This window comes from Labrus mixtus, chromosome 4 (genome assembly GCF_963584025.1).
Source record: "Labrus mixtus chromosome 4, fLabMix1.1, whole genome shotgun sequence".
Lineage (NCBI taxonomy): Eukaryota > Metazoa > Chordata > Actinopteri > Labriformes > Labridae > Labrus > Labrus mixtus.
Genome location: NC_083615.1, coordinates 26,021,268 through 26,039,889, shown reverse-complemented (window position 1 = coordinate 26,039,889; position 18,622 = coordinate 26,021,268). Strand labels below are relative to the sequence as shown.

General features: G+C 45.1%; 2 protein-coding genes across 2 annotated transcripts in view; one reads left to right on the top strand and one right to left on the bottom strand.

The window, feature by feature from the left end:
* LOC132973499 (zinc finger protein 536-like) overlaps nucleotides 1-16,904 on the bottom strand; it is a gene marked incomplete at its 5' end in the record, with an annotated part of 21,263 nt that extends 4,359 nt beyond the window's left edge. Inside the window, 2 exons of the mRNA XM_061036987.1 lie at nucleotides 5,598-6,485; nucleotides 15,263-16,904. Of these exons, the coding sequence (XP_060892970.1) occupies nucleotides 5,598-6,485; nucleotides 15,263-16,904 (2,530 nt within the window). The remainder of the gene's footprint in view (nucleotides 1-5,597; nucleotides 6,486-15,262) is intronic.
* Nucleotides 1-18,622, top strand: part of zgc:112052 (protein C19orf12 homolog) — an 89,709-nt gene that overhangs the window by 36,486 nt on the left and 34,601 nt on the right. The window lies entirely within an intron of this gene.

Genomic DNA, 18,622 nt, shown 5'->3' with positions numbered 1-18,622 from the left:
CTTGACCACTACACTATTAATGACTCATAAAAAGGGAACTTATGAAGAAAAGTGGAGGAACAGGAAGGCTTCTTGGAACTATAATAGAATAAAAAAGACGGTTCTCTTACGAAGAGGTCGAGAGCAACAGACATCGAATCACGTTCTATCTTTAGGTCATGCCCATTTAATAAAAGGCATTTTAACCGTTCTTATAAAGACGAGTGCATCTGCCTTTTCCAGTCCTTTTTCAAAAGTTTAATTTATGTTGAAAAATGTTTCATTTAGCGGGTATGAACTATAAAAATAAACTCTCTTCTTCAGTCTAATGTGAGTGTTTATACATCATCCTGCAGCTTTCTGTCACTGAACAAACATTCAAAGATTTCCGTTTCCTCAAAAAGAACAATCCTCTCCTGCTTCTTCTTAGAGGAAGCATCAACATGAGGTCGTCATCAAGAACAACACCCTGATATCCATACGTAACCTCAGTATCAGCTGATTTCAGAACAGCTGGTGTTTGGCTTGGTGGGGACTGTCGTTTGTTTTCGACTCGTTGAAGTGGAGAAACGACTCGTCACATTAAGTCACAGAGTCATCCACAACAGGCCTGTGACCCTGCCCCCCCCCCCCCCCCCCCCCCCCGCCCCCTTAAGAAGGCTGACAACAACAGCATCCATTGCACCTTTTTTACTTTTTTACTTTAAATACAACAACGACAGCCCACCCCTCAGCAACTCAAAAACAAAAAAACAACGTGCAGTATTTACATTTTTTAAAAAGTGCAATTATAAAATTTGAAAAAAAGAAAAGATCTGTGTGCGATAATCGATGTGAAAACCTCGCAGGACAATAAACATTTTATTTTATTTATTGCACGGTGTCTCCTTCAAGAGTTTAACAAATGTGTACAGTTTATATTTCTTGCATACTAATTACAATTTTAATATTTTCCTACTTTCTTCTATTTTTACTTTTTGGGAGAGCTGACTCCTGGAGAAATGCACAAAAATGCCAAAGCACCTGTGCAAATGTTTGAATTCCCTTATCAGTCGATGCACTGCTGTTCACAAGCTTTTGCACCAAAAACGTTGTGACTTATTCCTTGAATTTGATTTAAAAGGGGTTTTAAGAATATGTGATGCAAAGTGACCCTTAAAGAGGTTGTTTGTTATTTCTGTGTTGAAAATTCTTAACTGAAGAATAAACAATGAAAACAATATCCTGCCCGACTCTGAGTGTATTTGCAAAGCTTGTGCACATATATGTTTGCACCTGCATTCATGTAGTCCTCTGTGTGTGTGTGTGTGTGTGTGTGTGTGTGTGTGTGTGAGTGTGTGTGTGTGTGTGTGTGTGTGTGTGTGTCACAGGCTGAGATAATGACCATGATGACAGTGGCGGGGCCGGCGGGGGCCAGAGGAGCTGAATGGTGACGGATGACACAGGCCTGAGCTCTGATGGCACACAGACAGTGAGTGATGACTGCACATCCTTCCCTCAGCTCCACCCTTCATTATCTCTACGGGGAGAAGCTCGGCACAAAGGCAGGCCGCGCTGCCCTCTCGCTGCCCTCAAACGACATCTGCTCATAGAGACGGCCGCACTATCCGCTCCTCTTTCACCTCGCTGTCGCTCCATCTATCTCCATCTATGGTGATCTCCTTCTCGCTCCTTTTCTCTCTCCTTTCTCTCCCTGTCTCCCTCTCTGCGGAGGGTACACAGAGGTCAAACAATGAGATAATGACTCAGCCCTTTCAACCTTTCCAATCACAGCCTTTTCTTTCTCTCCGTGCTCTGTTCATTCTTAATCCTTTCTTTATCAATCTTCTCATATTCACTCTTTCTCATGCGTCGAGGCGGCCTGATCTGATGTCACAGAAGAGACACAAGGAGGTTTATGCGTCTTCCTTTAAAGTTATAAACTCTAAATATCAAGATGTCACATGCATGAAAAAAAGGTGTCCTAATTGTGCCTGTGAAATATGAAAGACTTAAAAACCAGCAGCAGAAATATTAAGAAGCTTTTCCGCAGCTCATCAGTTATAAGTGGTAAACGTTGCCATCTAGTGGTTGAGTGGGAGCAGTGCAGGGATGAGAGTGTGTGTTTAAAACACAGGGGAGGGCTCAGTGAGACTAATGAGCATGCAGACAGGTTCAACCAGAGGTCACCATCTGGCCAATTACCACTGCTGGCACATTGGAGCCGACCTGAACTGTCATCACAAACACATCACTCCATGTCCAAACTGCCCGGCAATATGTCAGTGTGCCACTCGACGTGCCGTACAGTACTGAGAGGACGGGGCAACAGGAGACAGCCCCATGACAAAGCCACCTGGTCAGCTCTGCAGACAGGACAGGCTGCCGGGCCACCTGCTTCGCTCAGTTTTGGAGGACACTCGATGGACTCTCAATGTCAGCCACTCGTCTCAGTGTCGAGTTTGACTGACAGGTGTTTATTCTGTCTGTGACATCTCCTGCCCCAGGGAGACAACGAAAGTCATGGAGGATGGTAAAAAAAAAACAGAAGAGGGACGCTTGAAATGACTCTCAGCAGCAAACCTGTTTGGGTTTAATGATCGTGTGTTTGTTGTCCTGTGAACACCAAACGGAGTATGTCTGCTAAAAGACAAAACAAAGACTTTATTTTGAGATTTTTTGGGGGCAAATGGTAACTAAATTTGAGCTTGCCTTGTATTGAGACTTTCTAATCTTCTGACTCCTCAAAATGCTTTTCCTCCGCAGGTCACACCTACACATTCACACACTGATGGTAGATGCTGCAGTGTAAAGAGTCCATCAGAACCTTGGGGACCCAAGCAAAAACACACAGTGGGCCCCTCCAACCATCGTTTATCTCTGTGATGTTATAAATAATTTCACATCTATGGGGACTTTATTGACAAACTTAAGTTTTCCTCAGGAATATTGCGACACTTAGAAGTGCAACAGCAGTGAGTACAGTCTTATGGGGTCCCCTCAGGGAGGTTTCCTACTGACTGTCAATGCAAAATGTGAACATTTTGAGGCACTGCTGTGCATTAAAATTTGTCAGCCCTCAGGGGGCCCCCTACTCGCCTGCGGACCTCGAGTAGTTGCCATGCCTTGCCTCTGATTCTAAAGCTCTGTTTCCGGTTTGGTTCAGTCCAGTCCGGTGAACCCTGATCTTGCTTGTGTTTCACCAGCCAACCACATCCTTCCTTGGTAAGCGCGTTGTAAGCCGGTTGGTCATATCCGCGTCGTATACTGAATAGTGGAGTTTATTAAAGGAGAATTCTGTGATTTTTTAAAACTTTGTTATAAATCCATGGCTTTCATATTCACATTGATGTCATCACAGTAATCACTGAGAGAAGTGGGAACACATTAACGTCACTCAGACTGAAGAAGAACACAACACAGGGAACAAAGAGCAATAATAGACTTCTTGCCACATGCCACGCGCTGACATTAGTCGCAGAAAACAAAAACAGCCTTGAATTTACTCTCTCTTAATCAACGTGATGTTTGAACATGTAGGGTCTCGTGTTTGTCCTTTATCGCCCCTGATGCACGGGAAGTGACGCTTCTTTCAACCAATCAGCAGACTGCAGCGCGTCTGTTATCAGCCCTTAAGGTCGGATTGGTACGCTTGGCAGCCCAATGGCAGGGTAGCAAAAAAGTAGGATGCTACGGCTCTGTTATTTTGGTGACATTCCCGACTTTTGGCACTAAATGTGTAGCTTAACAAAACAAACTGAACTGAACCGGACCGCTCGGTGTAGACGAGTCCTATGTGTCCTGTAGAAGTGTATCAACACAGGGTACGTGTGTCTGTCCACATCTTTAAAATCTAAACTGCTCCATCAAATCAAAATCTCAAAGATTGAAGGCTTCCACTTCAAAGACTCTATGAAGCAGCCTCTGGTTAAAATATGTTTAAGCTGGCTAACCACTTTCAGCAGTCACCTCTGACATTAAAGATGGAGCTGAATCCCAGCTCACAAGTCTGTTGAAGGCCTCTGAATATTCTACATGTTGTGTGAAACGTTTGTATCTTTGTGTCTTTCATTTTTATGTTGTTAATAATTCAATCAGTGAGGCAAAGATCAGACCGCTGTGAAACAAGAGTTGCAGAATTATAATTTTTTTCTTCGAGGTTTCAAAATGTTTGAATGATGCCAATTGTTTGTCGATTTTTTTTAAGGAATTCAAAGCACAAGTTTTTGCTCAAGACAAGTCAAAACCAACACAGCTTTTCAAAATTCTTCCAAATAATCGAAGAATTTTGAAATCTAAATCTCATCTAAATCTCCGCTTCTGAATGTAACTCTTTCATTCCAGCCACATTTTGTGCAGTCAAAGTAAGAAAGGCGCGTGCACGGTGTGGGGCAGCCGTGACAGGAAGTAGAGTGGGTTTTTTTGGCGCATTATAACAACCATCTGTACGATCACACAGAAAACTACATCTTGCCATTGGAATCATAAAGAAAAGGGAACAGATGTTAATCCCTAATGGAGTTGACAGGCACTCTCCTGTCTCTCACATGCACATATTGAGTTTCTGAATAAGAAGGGGATCAGAGGGAAGGTGTATCATGTTGCACTCATAATACATGCATATCAAAGACCCCAGCTGTTGGATTCGCTCTCCTGAGAGACAGCATTATTAAATCTGCACTCAGCAAGCATATCACACCAGCACAAGGGCTTAAGCCACTCCATCAGTGGGCTCCATCGGCTCGGCGATTTGTAACCTATCACACAAGGAGATTATATCATCCTTGAAAGTGTGGGGGTAATCAGTGACACACACCTGTGTCCTCCTTAGCTTTTATTTGAGATCACAGATACGATGTGGAAAGAGAAGCTAAAGTGCTATAAGTATGAAGGAAGTGTTTGTAATTTTCAGGATTCATTCACACACTCACACTCTCTCTTCACACCTCCACTGTCAGGGCTGAGAGGCTGACAAAAAACTTTTTTTTGGGATGTTGAGCGCCGCGCCCTCGTGGCTGACAGCATCACACGAGCTCAAAAATAAAGCAGTATGTTCACTAATTATCATCATGTTGTATGTCTGTCTGCTGTTGTCGGTCACATTTTTAGTCACAGAGGATCTGAGAGGAGATAACATACAGAAACAGGAGTGACTGATGTTTGTCCACTAGGTGGCAGAAGATATCTTTACATCAGTCGCAGACCTGCAGTCACTTCATAAGAGTGGTTTTCTGATACCACAGGAGTCATAGTCACCAAATTTAAGGTAATTTCTTCTTTTTAATCATCAAAAAATTATTAACAAACTCCTGCAAACTGCCACGGTATGAGTGAAATCTGTACAGATTCACTTCCTCTGCTCTGTTTCTGTTTGTAGGAGACATAAATGTAACTTTTGCATCTTTATTAGACGGCAAAAACACTTGAGATACGTCCATTTTTTTCCAACCTGTGTGTTTAAATGAACCCCAGCTGTTCTCTCTTTGTCTTGTTGCAGCTTTGCAGTTAAAATAATAATAAAGATCTGTCGTTTTTGATATTATTGATCATTGAAATGACAGAGAATCTACTTTTTTTAGAGACCACCAACATTTTGACAACCCTGATTTAACAAACATGATCCATACTGTGAATCTCACCCAATGCTCCGTCTCTCTCCATGTCCCCTCCTCCGTTCACGCTGGCATTGTGCGACCCGCTCAGGCTCCCCTGAGGTCTGAGGAAGGAGAGGAGGCCGCCCTGCTGCTGGAGCTGATCCACCTGTCCTGGAGTCAGGCTCTCCAGGGACGAGATCGGAGATTCAGACGCAGCTTGGCTCCAAGCGCTCGGTTCTTCAAGCTCCTGGAAATCAGCGCTGGCCTGTGCCGGCTCCTCCGGTGTGAGAATGCTGTTTTTCAGCATCTTCCACTTGGCAGCCTCGTCTATTTCGCCCTCCCTCCCCGGCTCAGGTTTCTCAAATTCACCTTCAGAATCATGCCCTGTGCAGCCTGTTTTCTGCGTGTTCATGTCTTCTTTTGTTCCCGGCACCAAAAGGTCACACTGGTATGAGGGTTTCACTCTCAGTTCAGCTGCAGTGTTTGAGAAACTCTGCAGCCGGCGGGTCACAGAGGAGGAGGAGGAGAGTCCATTAGTGAAAACTCCAGACATCTGAACTGAATGAGACATGACAGACTCAGGCCTGACTGACAGATCTAAAGGCTCATACTGGGACTTCCTGGTTTGAGCAGATATTTTTCCTCCTGCTTTGACTTTATCAGAGAGCTCAGCCTGCTTGTTGAGGAGCAGGGCATTCTCACTCTCCAGACCATGATAGAGACCTGCAGCTGGGCTCCAGTCCTCCCTGGACCTTGGTCTGAGTTTGGGGTTGGGGCTGGAGCTGGAGCTGCTGCTGGGTGGCTGCAGAGGAGAGGAGAGGTCTCTGCTGGTCTGCCAGGGGGGGAAGTGGTAGCGATCCAGCTGGAAGCTAAGGGAGGCGGCCTGTGCAGCGGAGAAGTCAGCGGCGAGCGGACACCTGTAGACTTTCTCACCTAACAAAGACAAGAAGAGCAAAAAGACACGATGAGAATTAAATCAGGAAACTGTGTATACGAGGCATGGGGAGCATTTTGTAGTGAGAAATGTTTGTACCAACAACTGTTGTCTAAACATGAAAAATGCTGCAATCGTGCAGCAGGCTGAGTTGAATGATTTAAGCGCTGCCCTGCAGTAAATCAAGCTCGTAATCAGCTTTCAGCTCCAGTGATCCATCATGTTACAGTATGGACGCCATGCACCGCCGTGTGCAATAAATACACCCAAAGATGTTAACAGCAAACCAGATTCTTCCAGAAATAATAAACAGTGAACATTTAAAACAACCAGAACAAGGCAGATGTCTGCGACAAGAACCTCATTCCATCAAAACCAGTAAGTGGGTTTCCCAGTCAGAAATAACGAAGCCCAACATGTGAGCGGCTCTGATGAAGCGCTCCACGCACCCAGGCTGACTTTATTTCCGCTTCACACTTGAAAAATGGTGTGTTGGAACCATAATTCATAAAGTACAAAGTGTATTATGGCAAAGAGTGACAAAGTGTAATTTTCCTCCTGTTAGCCGGTGAGAAATATCGGCCTGCAGACGAGATGTGATCCCCGCTCACTTCCACTTTTAATTAAAGGTGATTTAAATGTCCCTCTGTTTACCTTCACTTTAATCCTCACCGCCATCACAGGCATGTCTGCAGGGTTAAACACACTCCCTGTGAGCATTTGGAGTCAGTGATTGTCGCAGACCTCAGCCTTGCTCTGTCTTTAAACAGCCCAGCTGTTTCGCTGCCGTTCCAATTACAGTAAAAGTCATCCGCCGCCATTAAGCCACAAATATTGGCAGTTTATTGCCCAACACTCTCCTGGCATTTGAAGGTCAGGTCATACATTATACTGTGTCTTTTAGGGATGCGTCTGGGATAGGGAGATAAACCCACCACCATTAATTTAATTCTATGCATATTGATGCCTTATTGTTCTTCTTTAATGGACTCATATCTGAGTTACAGCAGCGATTCATCCCCGCCACAGAAATATCAATTTCATACACCTCAAGATCTGACCCTGAGCTCATCCTCGGAGGCTAATCTCAATCTGATGATCTTGTCTGTACTTTGTTTCAAACTTCATCAGAAGAAGAAGAAGCACCTCTGGGAGAGAAATGGTCGTAAAAGGAGGGATGATTTTTAACATTTCAAACTCAGTGGAAACTCAGATCTTTCCGAGCGTCTCATAAATATCTCCTTATGTCATGGTTTACTCTTCTATCGTTTGTTGGTTCCTCGTTGTGATTTCCTGATTTATTCTTTTATTTGTTTCTCTGTTTGCTGTGTATTTTTCTCTTGATAATCCTGAGATTGCTTTCTGTTTTATTTTGTAGTTCTGTCCCCTGCATATCATGTCGAGTCTTATGCTGCCGTGATGTCGGACAAGACACAGGTGAAACTGATGAGGGCAATCAAAGAGAGAGAGGGAAACACATAAAGGGAGAGAGTAACGCTCCGTACATGTGTGGTGGTGACTGGGTCTGCAGAGACTCTGTCCTCTGACTGGATTTTACTGTTCTGGTTTGTTCTGGTTGACTCGGGACGTTTCTGGTGTTTCCTCAAACGAGGGTGAACCTTGTGTTGTCTTTTACCTGTGGACGTGGAGTTGGTCTGCTTCCTGTTGGAGCAGGTGACAAACACCGGCGGTTAGCTTGTGCTAGCGTGCGTTAGCTTGCAGTGTAGGTACAAGCAGTAAACATATGTGAGGGGCGTGGCTTTTGAGAGAGCACTGAGGGAATGCTACTATCAAAATCATGCTAGTTTCTAAAATGACCAACCATACCATTAAAGTCAAATCTTTTCCTCCTGCATTTGCAGTTTTTCTTGGTTATTATAAGTGACTCTTTTTTGTCAGGTGAGTTTGTCTTATGTTAAATTGAAAGAGATATTTTAACTAAAAATGAGACGAATAATTTGAGATTTTGCAGTGCAGAACTATAAAGTAACACCTGCATGTTAATTACACTTTGTTTCAACGGTTAATGGAAGGAGCACCTTTGTGAGAGGAACGCTCGTAACAGGAGGGATGAGTTTTACCATTTCACACGTACAAAACCGTAAAATAACTCCGGCATGTGAATCCAATCGAGCTGAACCTCGTGAAGAAGAAGAAATCACTGCTGAATAAAGGCAAATGTGTTCCTTTGATGTGGAGACACCCTCCTGTTTGGACTGCATGTGTGTGTGTGTGTGTGTGTGTGTGTGTGTGTGTGCACCTTCAGTCATATTTGTAACCTAAAGAGAGAGAGAGCGCTGTCTGCAGTGCACAGACCTTGGCATCGTTTCAGTTCTGAACAAAGGTTTCACATGAGGCTGTCAAATGTCTCGATCCAGATCCAAACAATCCGTTATTTTCATGATCGATAATATCCATAAGTACCAAACCTTTAGAAACAAAGCAACGTCTATTTCATGACACAGGAACGTAGGAGAGGATTCGACTTTTCTTAAACGCTTTCTGTGTCTCATAAAGATGTTACGTTTAAGTCTCGAAAGAGAGCAGATGACTTTAAAGAGGACATATTATCCCCCTTCTCCACCTTTTCAAACAGTCCCCTGTGGTCTAAATGAAACATCTGTGCTGTGCTTTGGTCAAAATATAACATGAATCAAGCACCAGAGGAGGTTTGTGACCCTGTATAAACCAGCTCTCTCAGAACGCTCCGTTTTGGTGTGTGTGTCTCTTTAAATGCAATGACCCCCCCTGAGTTTTCCCCAGTAGACATCACTCCTTCACTAGCGAGAATAAAAATGGCAGACCTGCGCAGACGTTTTGCTCTAGGCTGGGTGTGGAGTCCATGGGTGGAGATACCAGGGGAGGAGAGGGGACTTTTTGTACCAGAATTCCACTGTGACATCACATGGAGAGCAAATTTGAAGCCGAGCATTTTTCTCTGTGTTGTAAGACTTATGCAGACCACAAACAAAGGACTGGATGGGTTTATATCATAATTTGAGGGTCAGTAGACACTCAGGTTATCCAAATATATGTTCAAAAACACAGTGAAAGTGGATTTTTCATCATATGTCCCCTTTAACGCTGGCAGATGTCATTTCACTCGATTTTAAAAGACAAAAAACGTGAGACCATTGGACAGAGCTTGATGTGGCAAAAAAAAACTAGTGCACAAAACCAAAGGCAATGTTTCGGTACCAAAAAAAAATTCCCTTCTGTTTTTTGTGCACTTCAGACAACATGCAGGAGTTTGTCTGCAGCTCTTGGTGGTTAAAAACAAGAAATTACCAAATATTGACTTCTATTTTTGTATCTGTGATATCTAACAGGTAAAGACTCCACTCTAAAGATTCATCAGTCGCATGTCAGAGTCCGTCTTGGGAAGAGTAAAGTAAGCAATCCTCTTTTTATTCAGGTCCAAGTCCCATCTGACTGTAATGTTGTCTTGAGTCTGGGGCTCTTGCCTCGGCCAAATGTTGACAGTCATTGGACGCCATGCATCACTGGGCCATAAGATTTGTGGGTGTAGACGCCTTACTCATCACTGGGCCTTACATGCACTGGCTGAGTCTTCTTTTGAAAGCTCTTCTTGGTCTAGTTCCTTCTTGGTTTATGTTCAGACCTCCATAGAACCAGGAGCCACTATGCCTTGTGTTCCTGTGATGACTGTCTGTCCAAAATGTTTCAAAATGTAAACCCTGTGCTGTTGAAATGGTACAAGCCTTTTTAGAGATGTTGATGTTGTGGGCGGGTCCATTCAACTTAACTGCATCAGGACAGTGCAACCAACTGCAAGCCCTGTGATTAGACGGCTAGAAAAAGTGGATTTCCTGCATTTACAACTTTTCCAGTATCGCTGCCTTTTTCTAAACTCTGCTGAAGGAAGAACGCCACGAGCCGGTTTGTCACCTGCTGCTCAGTATTTATCAGCTGCAACTGCAACATGACACGCTCGGTGTCAGTCGCCATGGTCCCCTTCACATCGATGAACCAAAGCAGAGCTTTAAAGGGCCCTTTCACTGGGACTTTCAGGGGCTGGGCATGCAGGGAAATAAAGATAAAGACAGACTTCAGGAGTTTTCTCCAGTTCAGTAAAAATAGGAAATGACTCAACATCCTTGGAAACCATGGTCTTCTAGTCGAGTCGCCTTGTTATTGAAACAGGTTTAGATATCGCTGACCTGGTGTATCGTCTGGAATCATGACTACCCTATGTTCCTGTTGCGGTGTGCATGGGCGTGTGAGAGCGGGAAAGAGACTCCAACAGTGCCACACCCTCGTCTCCAGTAACAGACACACACACAAACCAAAAAAACTCCTAACGTCTTAATGGAACTCCTTCAGACACGCTGTTTATCTCAATTATTGTGAGGCTTAAATGACGATGACATTAGCTCCAGAAGCAGAAAGCACACACGTCTGCCCTCATCTCTCAGCGTGGACCTTCCTGAAGCCATTTTCCAGCCGACATGAGAGAGCAGTAAAACAACACAAAGACCCAACACTCTGCCTTTTTTCCCCCCCTCTGCTTTGGACGGGTGCCATCTTTGTGATTGCCTGGTTCATGCTAACTTAATCAGTTTAAGATTTACTTACAGTGCCGAGGCTGGCGTTCTGTGAGGGGGAGTCATTTTTAGAGCTCAGATTTATCAACCAAAACTCCAATTACTGCATCATTACAAACCCCGGCCTCTCTCACCTAACACAGAGCATCTAATGAAGTGATGCGTACGAGTTATCCGCCCTTATTGGATGTGCGAGGCGGAGGAAAGAGGTAAATAAATAAATAAGGCTTCAAGTGAGCCGTGTGCCTGGAGAAAAAGCATGCAGCTGGGCTCGGACGAGTGATTCATTTCATATGGAAATAGGTTTTAAGATTTACACCCATACATCAGCGTCGGTGAAATCACAGGCTCACACACTCTGCTTACACAGGCTCTTATATTGTAGGTATCAAACTGTATATATAAGCTTTGTATGTTTGTCATAAAGCACCTGAAATGCAGAGATACATGGAGGCTGCTTTGGTTTAAGATGAAACAGAGTGAGAGAGAGAGAGAGAGAGAGAGAGAGAGAGAGTCACACACAAGACTGGTGAGAAAAACAGGGGCACCAGATGTTCTTTGATGTTTATAATAGCATATATTATTAATATTAATTAGACCACATAGTCAATGACGCATTTGGGACGTTTCCAAGTCAATTAAGCCAAATGGCATTCAGGAGACGGCGGAACAATATTTCAAGGCAGGTGTTCAGAACTCCCTGGGTAAATCTTTTTATCTGCATGCTAGGAAAACAAGCATTTTGAGCTTAATTTGAGCCTCATATCTGCAATAATAATTAAAAAGAGGATTAAAAGACAGAAGTGAGAGAGAGACGGAAAAGCCAACAGGTAATCAGTGCAGACTCTGATCTCTGAGAAGGGGCGGAAACTGTTCACCGTGTTCGATAAGGACCTGTTTATTGAAAAGATGCTTTTACTGTCAGCACAGAAAGAGAGTAATGTAACAGGAAGAGCCGAGTGTAAAGTGATACTCTGAGCAGGAGCTGCTTTCTCCGTGTTTCTGGTAAACCACGGCTCGTGTTTCCACTCGTCACGTCGTTCCTCTCTGAGCTGAGACGCTTTACAGTAAGAGACGTGTAGAATGAGGAACAAAGGAGCAAACACACGCAGGGACAACATCATTACATGGTGTCTGCGCGCTGACCTTGAGGTTAAGAGTATTGAATGGGACTAATTAATAACTGTCAGAGCATTTTATGTTTGTTAGGCATGTTTTTAGTCTGAGCTGGGCCGATGTAGGTCAGAGGCCTGCAGCGTGCACCCTTCATTAGTTTAACATTTGAAGCAGAGTCGTTATTCTTAATCTCAGATCATAATTAAAGTCAAAGTGCATCTTCAAATCTCTCCTGATGACTGTCTTTCTGTTGAAATCAGAGCGTGGCTTCTCGTTGGAGATGTTGCATTTGGAGTTAGAAATCTAAACCCAGAAGGAAGTCGTCTCCGTCTCTGACAGCCGTGACTGTACTATATTTGCAATCCGTATTGAGAGCATCAATAACTTCATGACCACCATAGGCTGACTATGAATAATGCAGCCAGTAATTCTGGACTAATCAATGTTCCTCAAGCTGAACATCTGGCACTGCTAATTCTTCCCCAGCATCTCCGCTCTCCTGAATTAGAAAACACTCGCTCTCTCTCTCTCTCTCTGTCCCTCCTCGTCCGACCATCCAGACAGACAGACTTGATCAGTTACAGCCCCCCCTACCTCCAACAAAAACTTATCCCTGTTATTAAACCCTCATCAAGTGGTGCGTGTTCTCCATATGTGTAGGATTTACCTATCTGTCCCGCAGCAGACCTGTGTGTTGAGCCAGGGCCAGCAGCGTGTGATTGTGTTAATTAATCTGTCATTGTGAGCGCGGGGAGCAGCTGCAGAGGTCTCTGGGATATATTGTCAGAGCTAAACAATGCGGTGCTAAGCCCCCAGAGTGAGTCTACCATTACACAAGCCTAAGAACAGAGAGGAGAGGGGGGGGGGGGAGGGAGGGGGGCGAGGGAGCCTGCCGGATCCATCATTGACTAAAGCAATGACGCCTGACCTTTACAATGAATTAGTTTCCATGCTTAATATTGACTGAAATTAGAGTCTGATACTGAATGTAGCATCCCAGAAGTGTGTGTGCACTCAAATCCTCGGCTAGCCAGCGATCATAAATGTTTCTGGAAGTGACACCGTATGTTCTCGGCGATAGGGGAGAGCGGGGAAAGTAAAAACAATAGAGCGTCAGAACGTTTCTTAAAGAGCAAACCGGAGAGGGATTAGGCCCCAAAACTGCCAGAATTGACATGTAAATACGCCGATAGCAGAACGCGTGTACAATATGGAAACAAAGCATCTAATGAGATTAGACCTGATCCATTTATCTCGGCTACACGGCCAACATTTAAGAGGATGCTGGATGCAATCCCACCAGAGCGCATCAGACTTTTAGATGTACATAACAGCAGCATAATCACAGTCACGAGCTCTGAGGGAAGAGAACAAAAGTTTGGATTTATTCTTCTGCTTTTAACCAGCGCTGTTAAAGCAGTAATTCAGACTCATGATAGCATGTTAGCAGGACGCCATGACAAGGAAGGCATTTACCCAGAGAGCCGAATCATCCGAATCACCAGGTGGAACAGAAGACTATCAATAAAAATACCAGGTGGTAGATCAAATCATAAAAATCTCTGGGTGGTATATATCAAATCATTAAAAACACCAGATGGCATGCATTAACATCTTGTGCCCCCGTAGGCAAGGGGTGGGGATGTGACGGATAAAAAATAGAGGGTACTAATTATCCCGGCTTTCAACATGATGCCATTATCTTTAAAAAAAACAAAAAAAAACAGGAAGACAAAGTCCTCCGGATGACAGTAATATGTGTGTTGGTGTTACTGACCCGGCGCTTCACGTCCACCTACGTTCAACAGGGCGAGCGCACAGCTGTCACTTTTTGAAAACACAGAGAAGAAAGAGATGCAGAAATGTGGTTTTGTGTTCGAGACATTTCAGGAGACTTCTTTAAGGTCCGCTCAGACCTCTGAAATCAAAGAGTACAAAACTTTCAAATTATTTAAGTAGCACTCCAGAGATCTCTCTCCAATGCAGTTGGGGTCACTCTCTCTGTCCGCTACTTTACGGGAAGAGTTGCACAAAATGTTTTTTTCAATGCTCGCTGAGACTCTTTGAACTCGCTGAAATTCTGACTTTTTGTTTTTTACGATGGTCAAACTACAGAAACTTTAGCTCTACTCAGACTGTTTTTTTCCTGCAAAAATGCCTTAACAAAGCTCAGCCGTCATCAACTCTTCTTCAACTGAACGGTCATATTGATTCTAAGACGGCGTAATTTTGGTGTCCCAGTCTGTGAATCACAGAAGCACGGCACAGTGTGAGCTCCACATACACACACAGTCAGACCTGCGCACACACACAGCGCTGCTCTCCCCCGCCGGCTCAGCTTAAACCGCCTCTGGAACGCCTCTGTTACGACCTCTGAAGACGGTACAGAGGAGGGGATCACTTCATCCCCCCATTACGCCTCTGCATCATTGAGAGTGAAGGTGAAACTTCACAGGGGCGCGGCTTGAAACGGCGGTCTAAACAGGGCGACTGGATCCTATTTTTCCAAATATACACTCTGGGTGTCGACATGATATGATCAGGGTCAACACAGAAAACGTTATGCATTTATCCTCACAAAACTTTATATGACCTCACACTGCACATGTCTATAGAATATATCTCTGAAGACACTCAACGAGAAAATCTGCCCGCTGTAACAGTTTTACTTAAATCAATCAATTCAGGCCTTTTCTTATATCATAAATAAGGACCAGCGTCCACCTAGCGTTTACTCCAGGCAGAAAAGCACATCTGTCCTGTTTCTATGACAACAGTCTGTTGACAACGTCCGCTATATGACCGACACTGCTCTGTTACCTTTTACTGCATGTTTTATATTTGAGATCGTTTATTTCCCGATCAGACACGGAGCGAGGAGGATGTGCGAACAAGACACAATCTGTAGGCGGAAAAACTACAGGAAATATCAAACATTTGGAAAAGAGCGCCGGTGACATCAACGGCGCCTTTCTGAAAAGTTTAAAGATTTTCAACTTGAGCACTCGGAGTGACATATATATTTGTGTCAAATTGATTAAAAATGTCCATATTAGTATCAATTTAATAAATAAAATCTGTCAATACAAAATTACCTGCAGCAGGAGAGGAGGATTTTGGTTGAGGGTCGAGGACGCTTCCAAGGAGGGGGTTCCCCGTCTCCGTGCTGGTCTCTGCTGCTCCGGGATGAGTCACACTTCCTGGGCTGCCCGGTCTGCTGAGGGTCTTTGTGTCTGTGTCAGTGAGACACACTTTCCCATCATCCACAGGGAGACCTCTCTCCTGCAGGTAGGACGACTGCTGCTCTTTAGCGCTGAATATCTGCTGATCCACAGGCAGACCTGGAGTCATGATCTGCCAGCCTGGATAGCTGCTGTTGTTGACTGTTTCTCTGTTTGAGAAGACTTTCTGCAGGTAGTCCATGCTCGAGGCGCTCAGCGGATGGTGGGGGGGATTTAAACCCAACAAAGAGGAGCTCTCTGCTTCTGTCACACCCGGACCTGCAGAAATCATCCTCCCCAACATCTCCCTCACCTTCATGTCGATGCCTGCCTGAGCAAACATCTGGTTATAATCCTGAGGTTCGGCCATCTCAGCTGTGAGGAACCTGTTGTGGATGCGTGAGATGTACTGTGAGTACAGGTTGTTCTGATGGTCGGCTGTGAGGTGACTCATGTTCACGGACGGGTCGCGCTCCGCGGGGAGACTCCGCTTCGCAGCCAGCTTATTGAGGTGCACCTTCATGTGGTTTTTCAGGAACCAGGGCTCTTTGAATCGACGCCCGCAGATCTGACAGCAGTGCTCAAACGAGTCCTTGTGTTTCCTCATGTGGCCCTTCAGGAACCAGGCCTGGCTGAAGGTCTGCCCGCACACCTCGCAGGGAAACTCTCCGAGGGGCTTCTTTTTCTCTCCAGCGGCCATGGCGGGTTTCTGCCCCGATCCTGAATTGGCTGATATATGTGTCGTCTCCACGTGGGCGATGAGCTCCTCCTCTTGTGAGGCAGCGAACTCGCACAGCGTGCATTTATAGGGTTTGTGAAGGATCCTGATGTGGCGTTCAAGCTCCTGCTGCTTCCTGAACTTGCCCTTACAGAAGGAGCAGCGGTAGCCGCTGGGGGGGGGCAGGATGGGGTCAGGGATGGCGTCGGAGATGGTGGTGGCTGTGGGAGATGTGGAGGTGTGCGGCTGCGTCTCCGAGGGGGGAAAAAACTGAGGTTGTGTCGAGACCGTCTGTGAGAGCTGAAGTTGGTTTATATTGGATGTTTGCTGTTGGCTGACGTGTCCGCCTCGAGTCTGTCTGTCCCTCAGTATCGCCCTCTCCTCGAGCTCGTGAAGCAGCCGATTCTCCTCCCTAACTCGCCCTCTGCCCTTACCCAGAATGCCTTGCTTGTGGGTGCGGAGGTGTATCTTCAGGTTGCCCTTCTGTGCGGCCCTGTGGTCGCAGTACGGGCACTTGAAGGGTTTCTCCCCGGTGTGTGTGCGCATGTGCAGGGAGAGGATGCTGTTGAAGCGGAAACGCTTTCCACACAGCGGGCACGGGTACTTCCTGTTCTTACGGCTGTCATCCTGGTCCGAGTTTACCTGCGGGACCATGCTCTGATTGGTGACTCTCAGGAACTGGGAAAGCTCTGCTCTCCCGTTCATACTGCTTAGAATCCGTGCATCCATTATTTGATTGGCCAGAAGCGCCATCTGGCTCCTAATTGGGTGGGTGGACGGGGTAATGAAGCTGTCCTTTCAGTGCCGGGCTGATGTTACAGTACTGTGGTCAGGGCTGAGCGGTGAACTGTGAGCCAACTGTTTGCACCTCTTCACTTCAAACAGGATGTGGATTCATGCTGTTCGCATGAAGTGTCTGTCTGTTGATGCTCAGACCTGAAAAAAGATTTAAAAAAAAGATTCATTAAGTGTTTTCAGAATCTGCAGAAACAAATAAATTATCCACAGACAAAAACAAAGTAAAACGCCTGAGAGCAGTTAAACAAAATGTGGTGTTAAGAGCCGTCATTGAAGTAAATCTGTATGCTTGCACCTGCTGTATAATGCCAGTAATGTGCCACAAATAGGTCAGGAAACAGAGCAGAGCGGGCTGCGACTCTCTTCATCCTGTGTTAAGTATACCTGTGGTTTCACATGATTGTAGGAGAGTGTGAAAATGCTGATTAAGTCTAACCACAAAGGCTTCCTCAACAAATATCTCATCTTTACTCAGGTGAAAATCTTTGTCTTGATCTCATTTTTGTTCCGACACACGCACACACAATACTAAAGCAGCACAAACATCAAAGAGCGTCTGCTTCAACTCGGCCTTCCTTTGCATTTCACAAATCACCAAACGCTTTAAAGAAAAAGATTAAAGTGAAGTGAAAGAGAGGAGGGTTTTTTTTTTTTTTTTTTCATCAGGTCTGATGCATATTTGAATAAAACTTTCACCTGAATAATTATGTCACAGGAGCACTAAGGGAAATAAACAACTTGATGATGCAAAAATGCAAAGTCAAGTTGAAGGAAGAAATTCAAATAGAAAGCTGAAATATGCATCACTTCTCCCCGAGCCTGCTTCCCTTCTTTTCATTGAAGAGTAGCAGCAAAACAAAGCTTCAAATTCACATGGTGCTACAATGGTAGAGGTCACATAAGCGAGCCCTGCACGGCTCCGCTGCAGCACCAAAGGGCACAGAACAAAGCCGGCACTGTCCACGCTGAATTAACACAGGCTTACATCATCCTGGACTGCAACCTCAGTCAGTCATGAAAATGATGTACACAAACCCACACTGATAAAGAGGCGGCAGCACAGTCTGCTCTGAGCTCACATTACAAACCAATGCACGCAGACTAACACATCTAACCATCTCTGACAGGCAAACAGTTCATTAAACCCCGATATCACAGACCGACTTCATGCTCCATAACCTGGTATCCCTGAACACTCAGGTCAAAGGTTCCTTTACCTACGTCATCACTGGAGTGAAGCCTCGGCTTTGTAGTATTGTTCAGTTTATCCAATCCGATCGATCAAACTCAACTTCAGGTAGCTCTGTCGTTACAGCATCTTATAGACTTGCCTCGCCCGCCGTGTCTGACTGCATTTCATTCAAGTTTCTAACACGTGTGTCACACCCCTAGACTGTAGAAACGGACAGCGTGCCTCAGCATCCTCCCCGCTGATCAGGAAGAAGACAGAATATCACCCTGATAGGCGCTGACAATTTGCAACCAGAGTCTGCGCAGTAGAGATCGTCTTCCGCTGATGAAAACACACATTTCACCTCCTGATAAAAGGTCAAAGGTCCCTCAGGTGAGGTCAGTCCACAGCAGAACAGTTGCTTGTGTCGGTTTGAAGCAGACACGCAGGGTTATGGAAGTAAGTACAGACTCTTGTGTGACCTTTCTCTATGTTCCCTCTCCCCATTCCTCCTCTACTCTGTGTCGCAGGAGCCTCATTCGTCAAT